Source organism: Notolabrus celidotus, chromosome 13 (genome assembly GCF_009762535.1).
Source record: "Notolabrus celidotus isolate fNotCel1 chromosome 13, fNotCel1.pri, whole genome shotgun sequence".
In the NCBI taxonomy this organism is placed as follows: domain Eukaryota; kingdom Metazoa; phylum Chordata; class Actinopteri; order Labriformes; family Labridae; genus Notolabrus; species Notolabrus celidotus.
Window position 1 is genome coordinate 23,050,610 of NC_048284.1, and position 14,241 is coordinate 23,064,850.

The 14,241-nt window shown below is 37.8% G+C and overlaps 1 protein-coding gene across 1 annotated transcript; it reads left to right on the top strand.

Annotated features, from left to right (window-relative positions):
* The first annotated feature begins 1,951 nt into the window (after window positions 1–1,951).
* On the top strand, window positions 1,952–11,819 carry napbb (N-ethylmaleimide-sensitive factor attachment protein, beta b). The gene is made up of 11 exons (XM_034700032.1): window positions 1,952–2,169; window positions 4,398–4,477; window positions 5,366–5,482; window positions 6,242–6,288; window positions 6,705–6,782; window positions 6,879–6,934; window positions 8,422–8,506; window positions 8,594–8,698; window positions 8,781–8,849; window positions 8,951–9,001; window positions 10,533–11,819. Exons 1-11 carry the CDS (start codon window positions 2,069–2,071, stop codon window positions 10,632–10,634), a joined length of 891 nt encoding a protein of 296 aa, XP_034555923.1. The 5' UTR covers window positions 1,952–2,068; the 3' UTR covers window positions 10,635–11,819.
* The last annotated feature ends 2,422 nt before the right edge of the window (window positions 11,820–14,241 follow it).

Below are 14,241 nucleotides of genomic sequence, written 5' to 3' on the forward strand. Positions count from 1 at the left end.
TGTGCATGCTGATGTAAAGGTAATCATAAGAATATAAGATGTATAAATGAAATCTATAAAAAATAAAAACCTATCTATGGCCTATGTTAAATATGTCTAAGTATGACGATTAGTAAACTAATTGCAGTGGTGGACCAAGTACACAGCTTCGTTACTTAAGTCAAAGTATAGATACTCCAGGTCAAATATTACTCCAATACAAGTGAAAGTTGCTCTGTCAAATTATTACTTGAGTTAAAATACTGAAGTACTGCCTTTTAAAAATACTTAAGCATTCAAGTACTTCTTAAAATATCTCAAAACATTGTATTTTCAAAATACATAAATGCAGTCAAGAATGCATAGGAGTACATTCTGTTACATTATGTTTATTTAGAAACCATTACTTGAAATCTCTTAAAACTTTACCATGGAATAAAAACAGACACTAAGTTACTCAAAGCACAGACAACTTAGTTTGTAATGTTCATCTGGAATGAAACAAATGTTATGTAGCTCAACACGCTTTCTCAGATTGGACAGTGAATGTTTGTATGTTTGGGCAGAGTGGGAAACAGGGAGAACATTTCAAACGATACATATCGTTCTTCATTTCAAAAACCTCTAACACGGGCTGAAGATATGGACATGGGTGCTCAGATGGAGAATTATAGCCATCATTACCACTTCTACACGAACTGCCTGATCTGAGTGAAATTTGCTCTGTGTTTGCTCCACGTTCAACCATGGAGACGCATGATTTTAGTTACGACTAAACCACTGAGACAAACAGAACTACACAAACAAATTTTACTGTCTTAGGGATCAGATTTCAGAAAAGAGAAGGAAATTCATGAGCTGACTTCAAAGCAAAAATAGTGAGTAACTAGAGCATTGATAGAAATGTAGTGGAGTAAAAAGTACAGTAATTGTCTTCTGAATGTAGTGGAGTAAAAGTAATAAGTTCCCCCAAAAAGTAGATCCTCAAAAAAATGTACTTAAAGGCACTATGAGGAGTTTTTCACCAGCTGAGAAACAAACTGAAACCAACACTGATGCCTCTTTATGAACTTCAAAAGCAAACAAAACCATAAACAACAACACTGATACCTTATCTGTTGTCATTTTTAATGCCTTAAACCACTCTGAGGGGGTAGGTGTCAGACCACATGATTGACATTTGGCTTTAGAAACACCCTTTTTTGGCAGTTTTCTGTTACTCTCCACCACTGACTAATTGTAATACGTGACACCTGTGCTTTTACTGCAAACGCAGTGGAATTGTCTCAGCATTGCTTTGTAAACTCATTACTTGTATTTGAGGAGATGACAACCATAGACTGTATAATACAATGTATACTACAGAACACAATTATCACATATACAGGTGTGCTCATAAGTTTACATACCCTGGCAGAATTTGTGATTTTTTTTGGCAATTTTTCAGAGAATATGAATAATAAGAGAAAAACTTTTTTTTTCATTCATGGTTAGTGGTTGGGTGAAGCAAAATTTTTTATCAAACAACTGTGTTTACTCATTTTATATCATAAAGACAACAGAAGCTACCCAATAAACCATCAATTCTGCCAGGGTATGTATACTTATGAGCACAACTGTATTTGCGGAGTCAGTTGTAATGTGAAAGCGCCCTCTGCTGTACAATGACACTAAGCACAGTTAGCATGTTGCACTGATTGTGTTTCTTCTAAAGGCCTTTGAAAGCACCGTTTTTGTATTTAATCTTTGTATAAAGTTGATAATCAGGATATATATGAATTCGGTTGAAAATTTAAAGACAGTTTATGAAGCAACGTTTGAAATTTGCCATCACAAATTACGTAAAATGGGGTTATAAAAATAGCTTTGTGTTTCGCTGGGAGTTGTAGTTTCTTCTTCAGGGAATCTTACTGCGTTTGTCGCGTAGAGGACTACATTTCCCATGATTCCGCAGTGCTCGCCTAAGCCACAAGCAGGTGCACGCCCACGCTAAATAAACCCATCGACTGTAATCCTCACTGTACACAGCGGGATCCTCTGCGGGTATTTTCCTTCATTACTAGAAGTTTGAACCAAATAAAGCGATAAAATGGACAACTCCGGGAAAGAGAAGGAAGCGATTCAGCTAATGGCGGACGCTGATAAAAAAGTCAAGTCCTCTGGCTCCTTTTTGGGAGGGATGTTTGGAGGGTAAGACAGCATTGCACCAAAGAACAAACAGCTAGCAAGCATGAACTGTCAGCAGTGAAGTTGGCACAGCCTGTATCTCTTAAGATGTACATTCAGTTGTTATGTTTCTACCTGAAGAACATTGTTGAAGTGTGGTTAGGTATTACAGCAGTGGAAGACAGCATCTGGCATTAAGTTAAACAGTTAAGATATGACAGTGAGCCAAGAAGCTAGCACTGTCTATATAAACAAGCCAGGGCATCACAATTTCTAATTACAGGATACGCAGTAGACTGAAGATATGTCTTTTCTATAGAGTCACCCTGTTCCAACATTGTACACATTTATTCTGTTGATTTGTTGTACGATCAGTGCCTCACTTGATAGTTATTTTTAATTGAAACTCTGAAATGTCTTTAGTAAACAAGTAGAGATAAACACCAGGTTTTGCTTTCACTTCCTCCTTGATTTAAATTGAAAGTCTGTCTTCTCTGACCTGACTTGATAATCCCCATGGCACTTACTTTGATGGTATTGCTTTCAACACAATACCAGTTATAACTACACCAGTCTTATTAACACTGAGGTTGATTTACCCAATAGTTTGCAGAGTTAAAATTGATATTAACACTTCCATAATTTCAGATGTGGTTTTAAGATTTATACTGAAGGTTTGAGCACTTTCATGCACTCTTAATGTGCCTCAGATTTGACATTTTTACTTAATCTGCACCATCATAACATGTTGTGAAGTAAAAAGATCAGAGGTGTCAGAAGTATTCACAATCATTACTAAAGTAGAAGTATAGATACTAGGGTTTAAAAAGACTTTTGTAGAAGTTGAAGTATCAACTCAAGCTTTTTACTCAAGTAAAAGTGTAAAAGTACTGGTTTCAAAACTACTTAAAGTATAAAAGTAAAAGTAATGTAAGGGGGAAAAAATGTCATTAAGGACAAAAGCTTAGGCTGCACCACAGGGGCCTATAGTGCACTACCCCACCTCCCAAAAAAAAAAACATGTTTCTCAAGGCCATAATGACTAAAATGTTATATTAATATGTTAATGTTGAAATATTTGGGTTGCACCTGTTTCAGACAGATTTATGCCCATTGAAAATGAAAGCATTTTTGTACAATGCATTAAAGAACCATATATGTGTACTACTGAGCATTAATGTGTTTCATGGAGCAGAAGATATGATGACTAGTTGCCTATACGTATTGTAATGGTGCAAAAAGTCAAACTTCACAGGCATGTTATCAGTAGCCTTTATTGGAATGACAATGCACATAAATGTGTTTTTTTGAGCGATGACGAGCCAAAATGAAATAAGAGTAACAAGGCTATATGTAAAATGTAAGGAGTAGAAGTAAAAAGTTGGCTGAAAAATAATTACTCCACTAAAGTATAGATACTCAAAATTTCTACTTAAGTAAGGTAGCAAAGTATTTGTACTTCGTCATTCGACAAAAATATACAATAAAGTAACAACAATGACACCAGACAGACAACAGGAACACTTAAAGAGTTAGCAAGAATTATCCGCTCAGTCATGATGTCTGCATTCCTCCATAAAAATATGTTCTCTTTTCCAAACACCTGATCACAGGAGGAACACTTATTAAAGATTATACTTTCAGGGAAGACTATTCAACTCCTACAATCCACCTTGGGGAGTTTATCGATATGTTGCAGTTTGAATCAAATAAATGCATGTCATCTTATAAAAGAATCATAGAATAGAGAAAAGACTGAGAGTACTCCTGTAATACGAAAAGCCTGGTGTGAATCCGGCTCTTTTCTAAAGCTCTGTCCTTTGTGACCCCCAGATGTTCATAGTCGGCAGTTCTCCTGCGTGATAACCCTTGGCAGGCTTTATACTGGTAATTCTGTGGCCGACCAAGCTGTGAAGTAATCCTCTGCCATGATTGAATGGCCAGAATATTATTACAATGACAGGGAGCTCCCAGGGGTTCACTCCTTGTCACAGAGGAGGGCAGATCTATAGTCCCTGTGATGAGGGATTTACATAAGACAGAATGCCAATCTGGGCACTGCATCTCAATGAGACATGCAACAGCTTGGCCGGTTATATACTTTATCACCCCATGGTGCCATTTAGGCATAACTGATCAGATATAAGTTTAATATGTGGATCTTCATTTTAAGCAGTAAACCTTTGTTTGCCATTGAATCTATCTGGGTTTTCTTTATGTTAAACTTTCTGTTTGTTCCTTTCTTTGTCTAGAGGACATCATAAAGTGGAGGAAGCATGTGAGATGTACTGCAGAGCAGCCAACATGTTCAAGATGGCCAAGAACTGGAGCGGTGTGTTAACCATTTTTTCTGAAGGAATCTGACTTATAAATTGCAACAACACTGAGAAGCATCTGGAAATGTGAATTAGAATTATGATTCATAGTGGGGATGCACGATATGTTTTTGTTTTTTTCTGATATGCCGATGTTTTACAACTCATTTAGCCGATTGCCGATACAGAGACCGATAATTTTTTTCTGCAACCCCGATTGCAGATATCATCAATTCTCTTCTGTATTGGAATTAGCATACAGTATTATGGTGATACTCTTATCCCATTTATGTAATATTAATTTATTGTGCAAAATAAGAAAAATACTTCATACTTAAAACTGCATATTATTTACGACTTGCTTTCATACAAAATTCATACAAAAAGATACATCCTACTTAAAACTTGGATGATGCTCTCCCTGAGACAATCATAACAATAAACACAACCAGGGCAAATTTGGCCAATTTCACATTTGACATAGTAAGCAAACCTAACCTCTGTTCTCAGGGAACATGTGTAATGTGCAACTGTACAGCAATTAAACCCAAATGAAATGAAATTGTTTACTCTTTGACAGTAAATGTGCCTAAATTTGTCAGCTACATGTACCTTACAGACTGCTGCTTCAACTCAAATTTAACTCTAAACATGAGCACAACATGTGTGCAGCAGCCCATTACTTTATAGGTTCATTATATCGGCGGATATCTGCGTGTTGGCCGATATCCAATAGTTCATTTTAAAGCTAATACCCGCCAATACCGATAATGTACCGATAATATCGTGCATCCCTAATTCATAGCACTTTGGAATGCACCACAAGTAAAACCTGCTGTGTGCAAAAAATATTCTATGAAGCCTGTGTATTTGTTTGAAAGTTTTTGTCTTTTCTCTATCTTCAGCTGCTGGAGCAGCATTTTGCAAGGCAGCACGTATCCATATGCAGCTACAGAACAAACATGACAGTGCCGTCAGCTTCATCGATGCAGGAAATGCTTACAAGAAGTCTGACCCTAACGGTGAGACTGTTTTTAATATCTTACATTTTAGTGCCTCTGGTTTTATCCTTGTGTTTAATCTAAATATTCAAGTAAGGGAACATACTCTTACATTTATATTTCAACATAAACCTGAATAGATGAGTTATAATGTAGAGGGCTTACATGAACATTGTTCATTGTAGAGTAGACTTGCTGGATAATTCCCACATCTTGCAGTGTGGAAACAAGGTGATACATGTGGGACATGTTTCCGTGACTGCAATTAAGCCTTGTCTCAACAGATAACTCACAAAAGACCAACTATTTTTCTGTATTATCAAAATATTTGTGTACTCCTGAATTCTCACAATTTTGAAATGTAAGGCAGTTGTTTTGCAGGTCTAGCAGAGAGCCTGTGATTTTGAGGCATATTTCACTTTTCACTGTGTCACTGTGTCTTTGCTATTAATACTTTAATAATAGAGTTATTGAACGACAATTTTTGATTCATTTAGCTTCACCTGGCTGCTTTTAATATTCCTCTCTACGTAGCTCCAGATGTATGTGTAACAAATGTATTTGTTTTACAGAAAATCAACAATGACCTGTTATATATAACAACAACTGCATGCAACTAATGGGAAACTATTATTTTACTGAACACCTCAGCTCCCTCTTTTAAAATAACAAAGCATTTGCACAGACACAGTATGGGGTGCTGTGTCAACGTCTGTTAGGTCTGAACAAACTAACACAATCTCTAACTGTTCCCTCCTCTTCCCTTTATGCTTTCAAAAGAGGCAATCAAGTGTTTAAACGCTGCCATCGATATATACACAGACATGGTAAGATGCACAGAGAAAGAGTCCACATATGTTCTGATCCGTAACAGTGATGCCATTTCTTCTGTTCAGCTCTGATTTCTCCTTTTCCTTTGACTCACAGTATGAGTTCTGTAGATCACCTCATCTAGATGTCTCTAAATCTTCAATCACACTCATGTAGCAGCCTCTCCCTGCCTTCATTACACTCCCAGATTAAGTTCGTCTCATATCACCATATTCACAGATCCCCAGTTTGTTTGCTTGTCTCTGATGCTGTGATCAAACTGGCTACTTGTTTACCTTTTAATTTCAGAAGCTAAAACCTTGTAGACGTGTAGCCACAGGCTACTACTTACACAAAGCTTTCATTGACTTAAGAGGCATCTGTAGAAAGATCCAGTTAGTAATGATCTCTCCTCATCCTCCTCCTCCTCTAGGGAAGATTCACAATCGCAGCCAAACACCACATCAGTATCGCAGAGGTCTACGAGTCCGAAATGGTGGATATAGAAAAGGTGAAATTTTGCAACTACAACAATTATCTTTTTATATTACTAAATGTGATTTATTCTGCAATAGTACAAGTATTTTTTTCCCCTTTTTTTGTAAAGGCAATTGCACATTATGAACAAGCAGCAGACTACTACAAAGGAGAAGAGTCCAACAGGTACTGTTTTATTTCCTTACCTTGACTAAATTCATGTATTTTATCCAAGCAGCAACCTCCGGTCTAAAAATATGAGTCCAATGCGGAAGTGCTAAAAACTGTAAATGATCCAGGATCTGCTTGAGGCTGGCTCCGGAAGTACCGGAAACCACATACACACCAGTTTACAAAAGCCGATCTTTACAGCAGAAATAAACATGTTTACAGCCTGGTACAAAAGATGAATGTAGTCTGGATAGCTCATTTCTCACACACTGTAGGGGGGTGAATTTTTTTCTAACGCAGCAATTTTGAAGATATTGAGATTACGAGTCTTCCAATGAGAGGCACAGCTGACTTGACTGGCAGGCGGGAACACTGTAGCTGTTGGTTAGGAGGCTCAAAGCCTGCCTCTTTACATCACAATTGCTCGACAGCAGCAATATGGCTGCCACCGACGATTGGCCTCAAAACAGCGCTTCAGAAACAGATGGGTGACCTCACAGATACTATGTCCATATTTTATACAGTCTATGATTTTATCATGTATTTGCTGCTCTAGAGTTGGATAATGCCAAGTTCTAATGTGAAAAATAAAAGTAAGGTGTTTTTCAATTATTTAAGTTATGCTGCATATTTCAGCAATATTTCATCTCCAAGTATCAGTGTTGGCTGCCAGCTTTGAGCCTATTGATTTATAGTTAACTGAACTGTCTATCACCCAAAAGGTGAAATAGTTATATAAGGAAAGCATTTGTTTGTGTTTTCGTTCTAATGTATTAGAGAGCTTATTTTCCAAATGGCTCAAACAGAATGAGAAATGCTCTCTGCCTCTGCTCTCGCCATTTTCACATTTTGACTTGTCAAAGCTGAGGAAGCACAGCTGCAACTAATTAACTCAACGTTAACGAGCACATGACACTGTAACACCTGGTGAAAACTCTGAGCCCTGGACCTGACTACATGGATTGTAATCAGTAGCTTCATTCATTACACCTGTGTGTTTCCTGTGATGACACATCGAAGCTTCTGTAGCAGAAAAGAGCTTCTCTGCATTATTATATACAAGTGAGCTTTGTATCATGATTTATCAGGATTTTATTGTAATCTATTGCATTCACAATGGCTGAGGGGAGTAATGGCAACAACAGTAATGGAGCCAGTATATTTTAAATGTTACATGAAGCCTAGGGTTATTGCATTTGTTCATTTTGTTGGGACAATTAGATATGGAATGGCCGCTTGAGTTTCATGTTGCTGCTGTTGTAGTTTCACACTCAGGCATCACTTAGTGCGGCTGACAGTCTAAATAGCATTAACACAGTCATTGTTAATGCTATTAGTAACACCCATGCTTTTCCTACTACTACAAGTTAAATGTCTTCTGTGGAAAGGCTCATGCTGTTTTCAAATCCCAGTTCACTGACTAACAGTTTGTTGTATTACATTTTTGTAATGACATTATAAAGAGTGTGTTGTGTAACGTTTGTGCTTTGCCTTACTTACAGTTCTGCCAACAAGTGTCTGCTGAAAGTGGGGGCTTACTGTGCTCAGCTGGAGCAGTATCAGAAGGCTATAGAGATCTATGAGCAGGTGTGTTTTGTCTCATGCTTCTCCATCAATAGTGACTCCAGGATGCTGATATTTCTAACAGTGTTTTTATGATTTGGATTCTTCTAGGTTGGAGCTAACACCATGGACAACCCTTTGTTGAAATACAGTGCTAAAGAATATTTCTTCAAAGCCTCCCTCTGTCATTTCATTGTGGATGAGCTCAACGCTAAGGCGAGTTTATACCTTATTATAGTTTCAGAGTATGGGAAAAGGGGGGAGTGGGGTAGAATTTTAACACGCTGTGTCTCCACAGATTGCTGTTGAAAAATATGAGGAGATGTTCCCGGCTTTCTCAGACTCGAGAGAATGCAAACTGTTGAAGGTAACACGGCATTGAAAACTCTTAGGAATCTGACGGCTTACTTTCTCCTCTTAATCTGTTCGGCTCCTGTGAGTAACCTACATATTTCTTTGTCTGAACAGAAACTTCTTGAAGCTCATGAGGAACAGAACAGCGAGGCTTTCACAGAAGCAGTAAGTTTTCAATTCGTAGGAAAGTTTTCAAACACGGGTATCTGGTGAGCAGAGGCGTCCCTCTACTTCTGCTCCTGTAGTTTGTTGGATCCCTTGTGTGTTCAGGAAAGTTAGAGGCTGGCTCTCGGGTATCTATTCACTCTCAAAGGGCTCTGTGTTTACATGGCAGTACAGACAGATGTACTGCCATCTAGATTAAGTCTTAAAAGTGAGAACAGGGGAAGTTCTTATTTTGTTCCTATGTTATTACATTTCTAACAGTGCCATTGTTATGTTAGAGGGTGGTGCAATATAATACCGTTACATGCATTATTGGTGGTAGAAATGGAAAAGAATAAATGTGTATATTGTGTTATTTCACCTAGATCAGGCATGTCCAAAGTACGGCCCGGGGGCAAATCGCGGCCCAAGGTCAATTTATTTATCGCCCCATGCTTCCATCTTAAAACGTGTTATTTATAGCACAGATATTAATCACATTCTCAATCAATCAATCAATCAATCAATCAATCAATCAATCAATCAATCAATCAATCTTTATTTGTATAGCGCCAAATCACAACAAACGTTATTAAGACGCTTTTACAAACATAGGAGGTCTAGACCACACTATGTCAAATTAATTCAGAATTAAATTCTGAATCATCAGCACTGGGAATTCTGCAAGACGGCAAAGAGGAAGAAACACAAGAACTCTTAAAGATGACAGGTTGTCAAATGAATGTTTTTATCATGAAGTAAAAATATTCTTGATGAACATTAAAAATTCAGAAGACACGAAAGAGGACACCAGACAAGATCAAAATTCTGAAATTGTGCAGAAAAGGCCAAATTTGGTGCATAAAAATTGTTCAAAATGAATTGTTTTGTTCTAAAAATGTTGTCTGCTGCTCAGAAAAGTCTTAAAAACAACACTTTTTATTTGATTTGAAAGTGTTTATTTCGAACATGTCAAAAAATACATACAAATAAACAAAAAGACCTTACAAACAATGCAAAACAAATCAAAACAAAGCAGTTTCATCACTAATATGAATTCTGTAACATGTCCGAAAAGGAGTGGGAAGAAGTAACTCTTATTAGATCCCACCCCTTCTCCGTAATTAAAGAAGTGGGATGAAATCAAGATCAAGATCCTGCCATAGAAAAAGAATGACAACATTTTTCCCACATTGCTTGACCCTAATGTAAAATATCTTCCTCCAGTAGAAGATAACGTTTGCCAATGTTTATGTGGCTGGTGGAGAACTGAGGACTTCCTAGTTACTGATTTATTGAGAGAGAAAAAAAAGTTATTAAATAGAGTCATATATAACTTTTATGGTTACTAAGTCTCAGTAGGAGCCACTGGCCCTGAGGTATTCTGACAACATCAAATGTGGCCCTCTTTGAAAAAAGTTTGGACACAACTGATCTAGATATACCCTGAAATGTATAAAAACTCAAACTCAGAGAGCAGAACTTCAAACTGTAATCCCATTATGTTGTATTTGTAAAAAGAGGTATCTGTGCGTCCCTTTCTCACCTGCAGGTAAAAGAGTTTGATTCCATCTCACGCCTCGACCAGTGGCACACAACCCTCCTGCTGCGCATCAAAAAGACCATCCAGGGCGATGAAGGGGATCTGAAATGAAAGAAACTGGGGGGGTTAAACTGCAGCACAGAGGGACAAATCCATCACGCATGCTTTATTACACACACGCACACACACACATACATACACAGACACACACACTCTTTCACTCGCTGCACTGTGTATAGCATCTGGAGAGGAGCCACCGCTGATTACACATAATTTTCCACTGCTTCACTGTCAGAGTACTATCTTTGCTTTCCTTGCGAGCAAACTGAGTCCAGTCAGAATGTAAATCCTCTCGCCCTCACCTCTCGTCTAGAGGACTGCTGCATACCTTTTCTGCTAACATCTGTCCCGGGGGGGGGGGGCAGAGCGGTATCTTGTATTGAAACTGATGTTAGTATTGAAAACAAGCACTGCATGTTTTGTACGGTTATCATTTCCTAGTCAAATGCTGCTTGTTTTTTAAAATCTAGTTGACTATTTATTTAAACAGATGATTTAAATGTTTCAGTTTGTTGTACATTAAAGTGTCACCGTGTGGCTGGATTTTATGAATGTATTTTTATTTGTCGGATTAGAAGAGAGGTGGATCATATTAATATTAGGATTGTAATTTTAACTGAAGTCATCCGAGCTATAAAAAGGGATTTTGTTGCATTTTATCAGCCATGAGGAGAGACTCTTCTAGAAGAAGGGCAATGATATGCACCAAGTGTAGACTGTTAAACATTTGTATCGAATCTAACCATACACTTTCAAATGTCCATGAGTTTTCGATTATTCATTTATACTTTAGGAGTTATTTATAGAGTTATACTTTGAATGTTTGAATGTGTAAGCTGTGATTTATAGTTTGCCTGTGAAAAATTAATTTTTCAATCAAAAACACCGATGTGGAAACCCTTCCTCCTTCTTTCCAGGGAAGTAATCTTTGGGTTTATGTGCATCATTAGTCACTCATCCCGTGCTGTGTTGTGATGTGAACTTATCATTGGAGGTTTTACTAATGCAGTGAAGCTTCCAAATGGCCAGTCGCTAAGCATGTCATTGTGTGTAGTATAGTGTGGTGTTACATTCACTAGTGTGAGCCAGACCAAAGTTTTTACCAAAGGGTCAGTCGCCCTGTGTATCCAGCTTCTTCCAGGTGGAATGATGAGGGATCTTGAATATGATCTGTATGCTTGTGCAAAGGGACAATAATAAAGACATTATAGCCCATCTTTGTAGTCTTGCCCATGACCTTACCTGTCACACGTCTTTCATTATTTAATCATCTTTGGATAAGTCTGTGGTTCCCAAAGTGAGGGGTGTTGAGGTTTGATTAAAAACAATGCACACGGTTTTCTACTGCGGATAAAACATGTCCAGTTTCATAAAAGTCTATTCCTCATATCTTGCCCTTGGCTCTGCCCAAGTTGAAAACTACAAATTTGGAAGCCTCAACTTTCAGTTTTACACTTAGTTGCTTTGATGTTGGCTGATTTGATGTCACATGCTGAAGTTGCAACTCTGTAGTTTTCAGTGGCGTAAAGGAACAAAGTAAAAGTACTTCATTACAGTACTTAAGTAGGTTTTGGGAGTATCTATATTTTACTTGAGTTTCTATATTTTTTGCAACTTTCACTTTTACTTTGCTACGTTAAAAAGAAAAAAATTATACTTAAACTCCGCTACATTTATATTGTCACAGTTGTTACACGCTACAAAATAAAACGTGAATATAATTGCAGTCTTTGCATGGTCACTCTTGAAAAAGAGGTTTTAAATCTCAATGAGTCTTTTACCTGGTTAAATAAATAAAGAAGAATTGTTTCATAATGTATGGATACTACTTTTTGCAGACTGTCACAAATAATTCTACAGATACAGAAATGTGTCAGTAAAGCATATTTGATAGTAAATGGAAATAGTAAACTGGACTTGTACTTATATAGCACTTTTCTAGTCTTTCTGACCACTCAAAGCGCTTTTACACTACTCATCACATTCACCCATTCATACCCATTCACTCACTGATGGTGGAGGTTGCTATGTAGTGAGGACCATCAGTGACCATCAGTGTTAGCTAATCTCATTTGTTCACATTCACACACCTCTGAACAACAGAGGGAGCAATTCGGGGTTCAGTGTCTTACTCAAGGACACTTCGGCATGTGACTGCCAGAGCTGCCAACCTTCTGATTGATAGACGACCAACTCTACCCACTGAGCCACGGCCACCCCAAGTGTGTGCTAGCCAGTGCATATGGCTACTAGACACAGTGTGTTTATGTATAGATGTGTATGGTGAGGGAAAGTGAGGCTTGAAAGTATTTTCACCAACCTTCAGAAATATTCTGGGATACATAATCCAACGTTTCAGCCCAAATCTGTCCCCTAATCTCAGTCAGGTTTGGGAAAGGACATTTATGCTGTAAATGACATAATGTCTCAGGATGGACAAACAGTATGTTTCCTTTTGATATATTTCAACACCAAAACACAAACTAACCAAACTTCATACTTTGATTATCAGTGACATATATGACATTGTGATTTTGTCATTTTATCCATTTTAGAGCACTACTTACATTTTGTTACATTGGCAGAGATCCGGTAAGACAGAAGAGCAGTGCATTTCATTCATAGAGCAAAAGTCCTATAAATCCTCATATTTTATTTTAAAAGTAACTTTTAACTTCCTTAGAAAGATGAATGAAGTAAGCCAGATGATATATGGTTCATTTGGAATCTGTTGGTTGTTGAGATTTTATGACTATACTCGGTGTGCTGCTGCCTGGTCAGACTGTAACATGATGCTAAAGCAGCATGTGGAACTGACTAGTGAAGTTTATGTTGGATATCAATGACAGATGAATAAATAGTGTTGTAGTCAAGACCACATTAACCGAGACCAAGACATGTTTGAGACCAGAGTGCACCGAGACCAAGACAAGACCAAGACATTTAGGGGTCAAGACCGAGTCAAGACCAAGACCATGGCAGCGCAAGACCGAGACAAGACCAAGACCAAGACCATATTAATGAAAAACCAACAAAATAAAAGACTTCTGTTTATTGTATTTAAATTTGCTTTAAATACAATTGACAGCAACAAACAAGTTTTTGTTGCTTTTCTTTTGACTCCTTAAGTTTTGATTAGTGATCGAAAGTCTAACTTTTGCTTTAGATTAGAGGTAAAACTGTGTTTTCTGTTGCCTGTGATCTCAGGAGAAGTAGGAGGTCGTACAGCAATGACAGGGACACATCAGTCGTGGTCTCGACCGGTCTTGATATGAAATACGGAGTCCGCCCAGTCCGCCCAGTCCAAGACCGAGTAAAAATGCTTTCGATTCCGAGACGAGACCGAGACCTTAAATAAGCGGTCCCGAGACCAAGACCGGTCTTGAGTACTACAACACTATGAATCAAAATCTATTACAGTATAACAAACATGGTTACAACCATTTAGTGAAATGCCCCAATAAAGCAGAATGTTCACCGTTATGATCTTTTCGGCTCCATTGTCCACATGCTTTGAAATACAGATGTGATCAGTCACAACAATTTTCCTGTCACATCAGACACTAGCTAATTCAAACTGCTTACTTTTTCCCCCGAGTCAAAGATTCAGACTTCAGAGGTTATTTGTCTGAACCTTCAGGAAAAAAGTAGAAGTTTT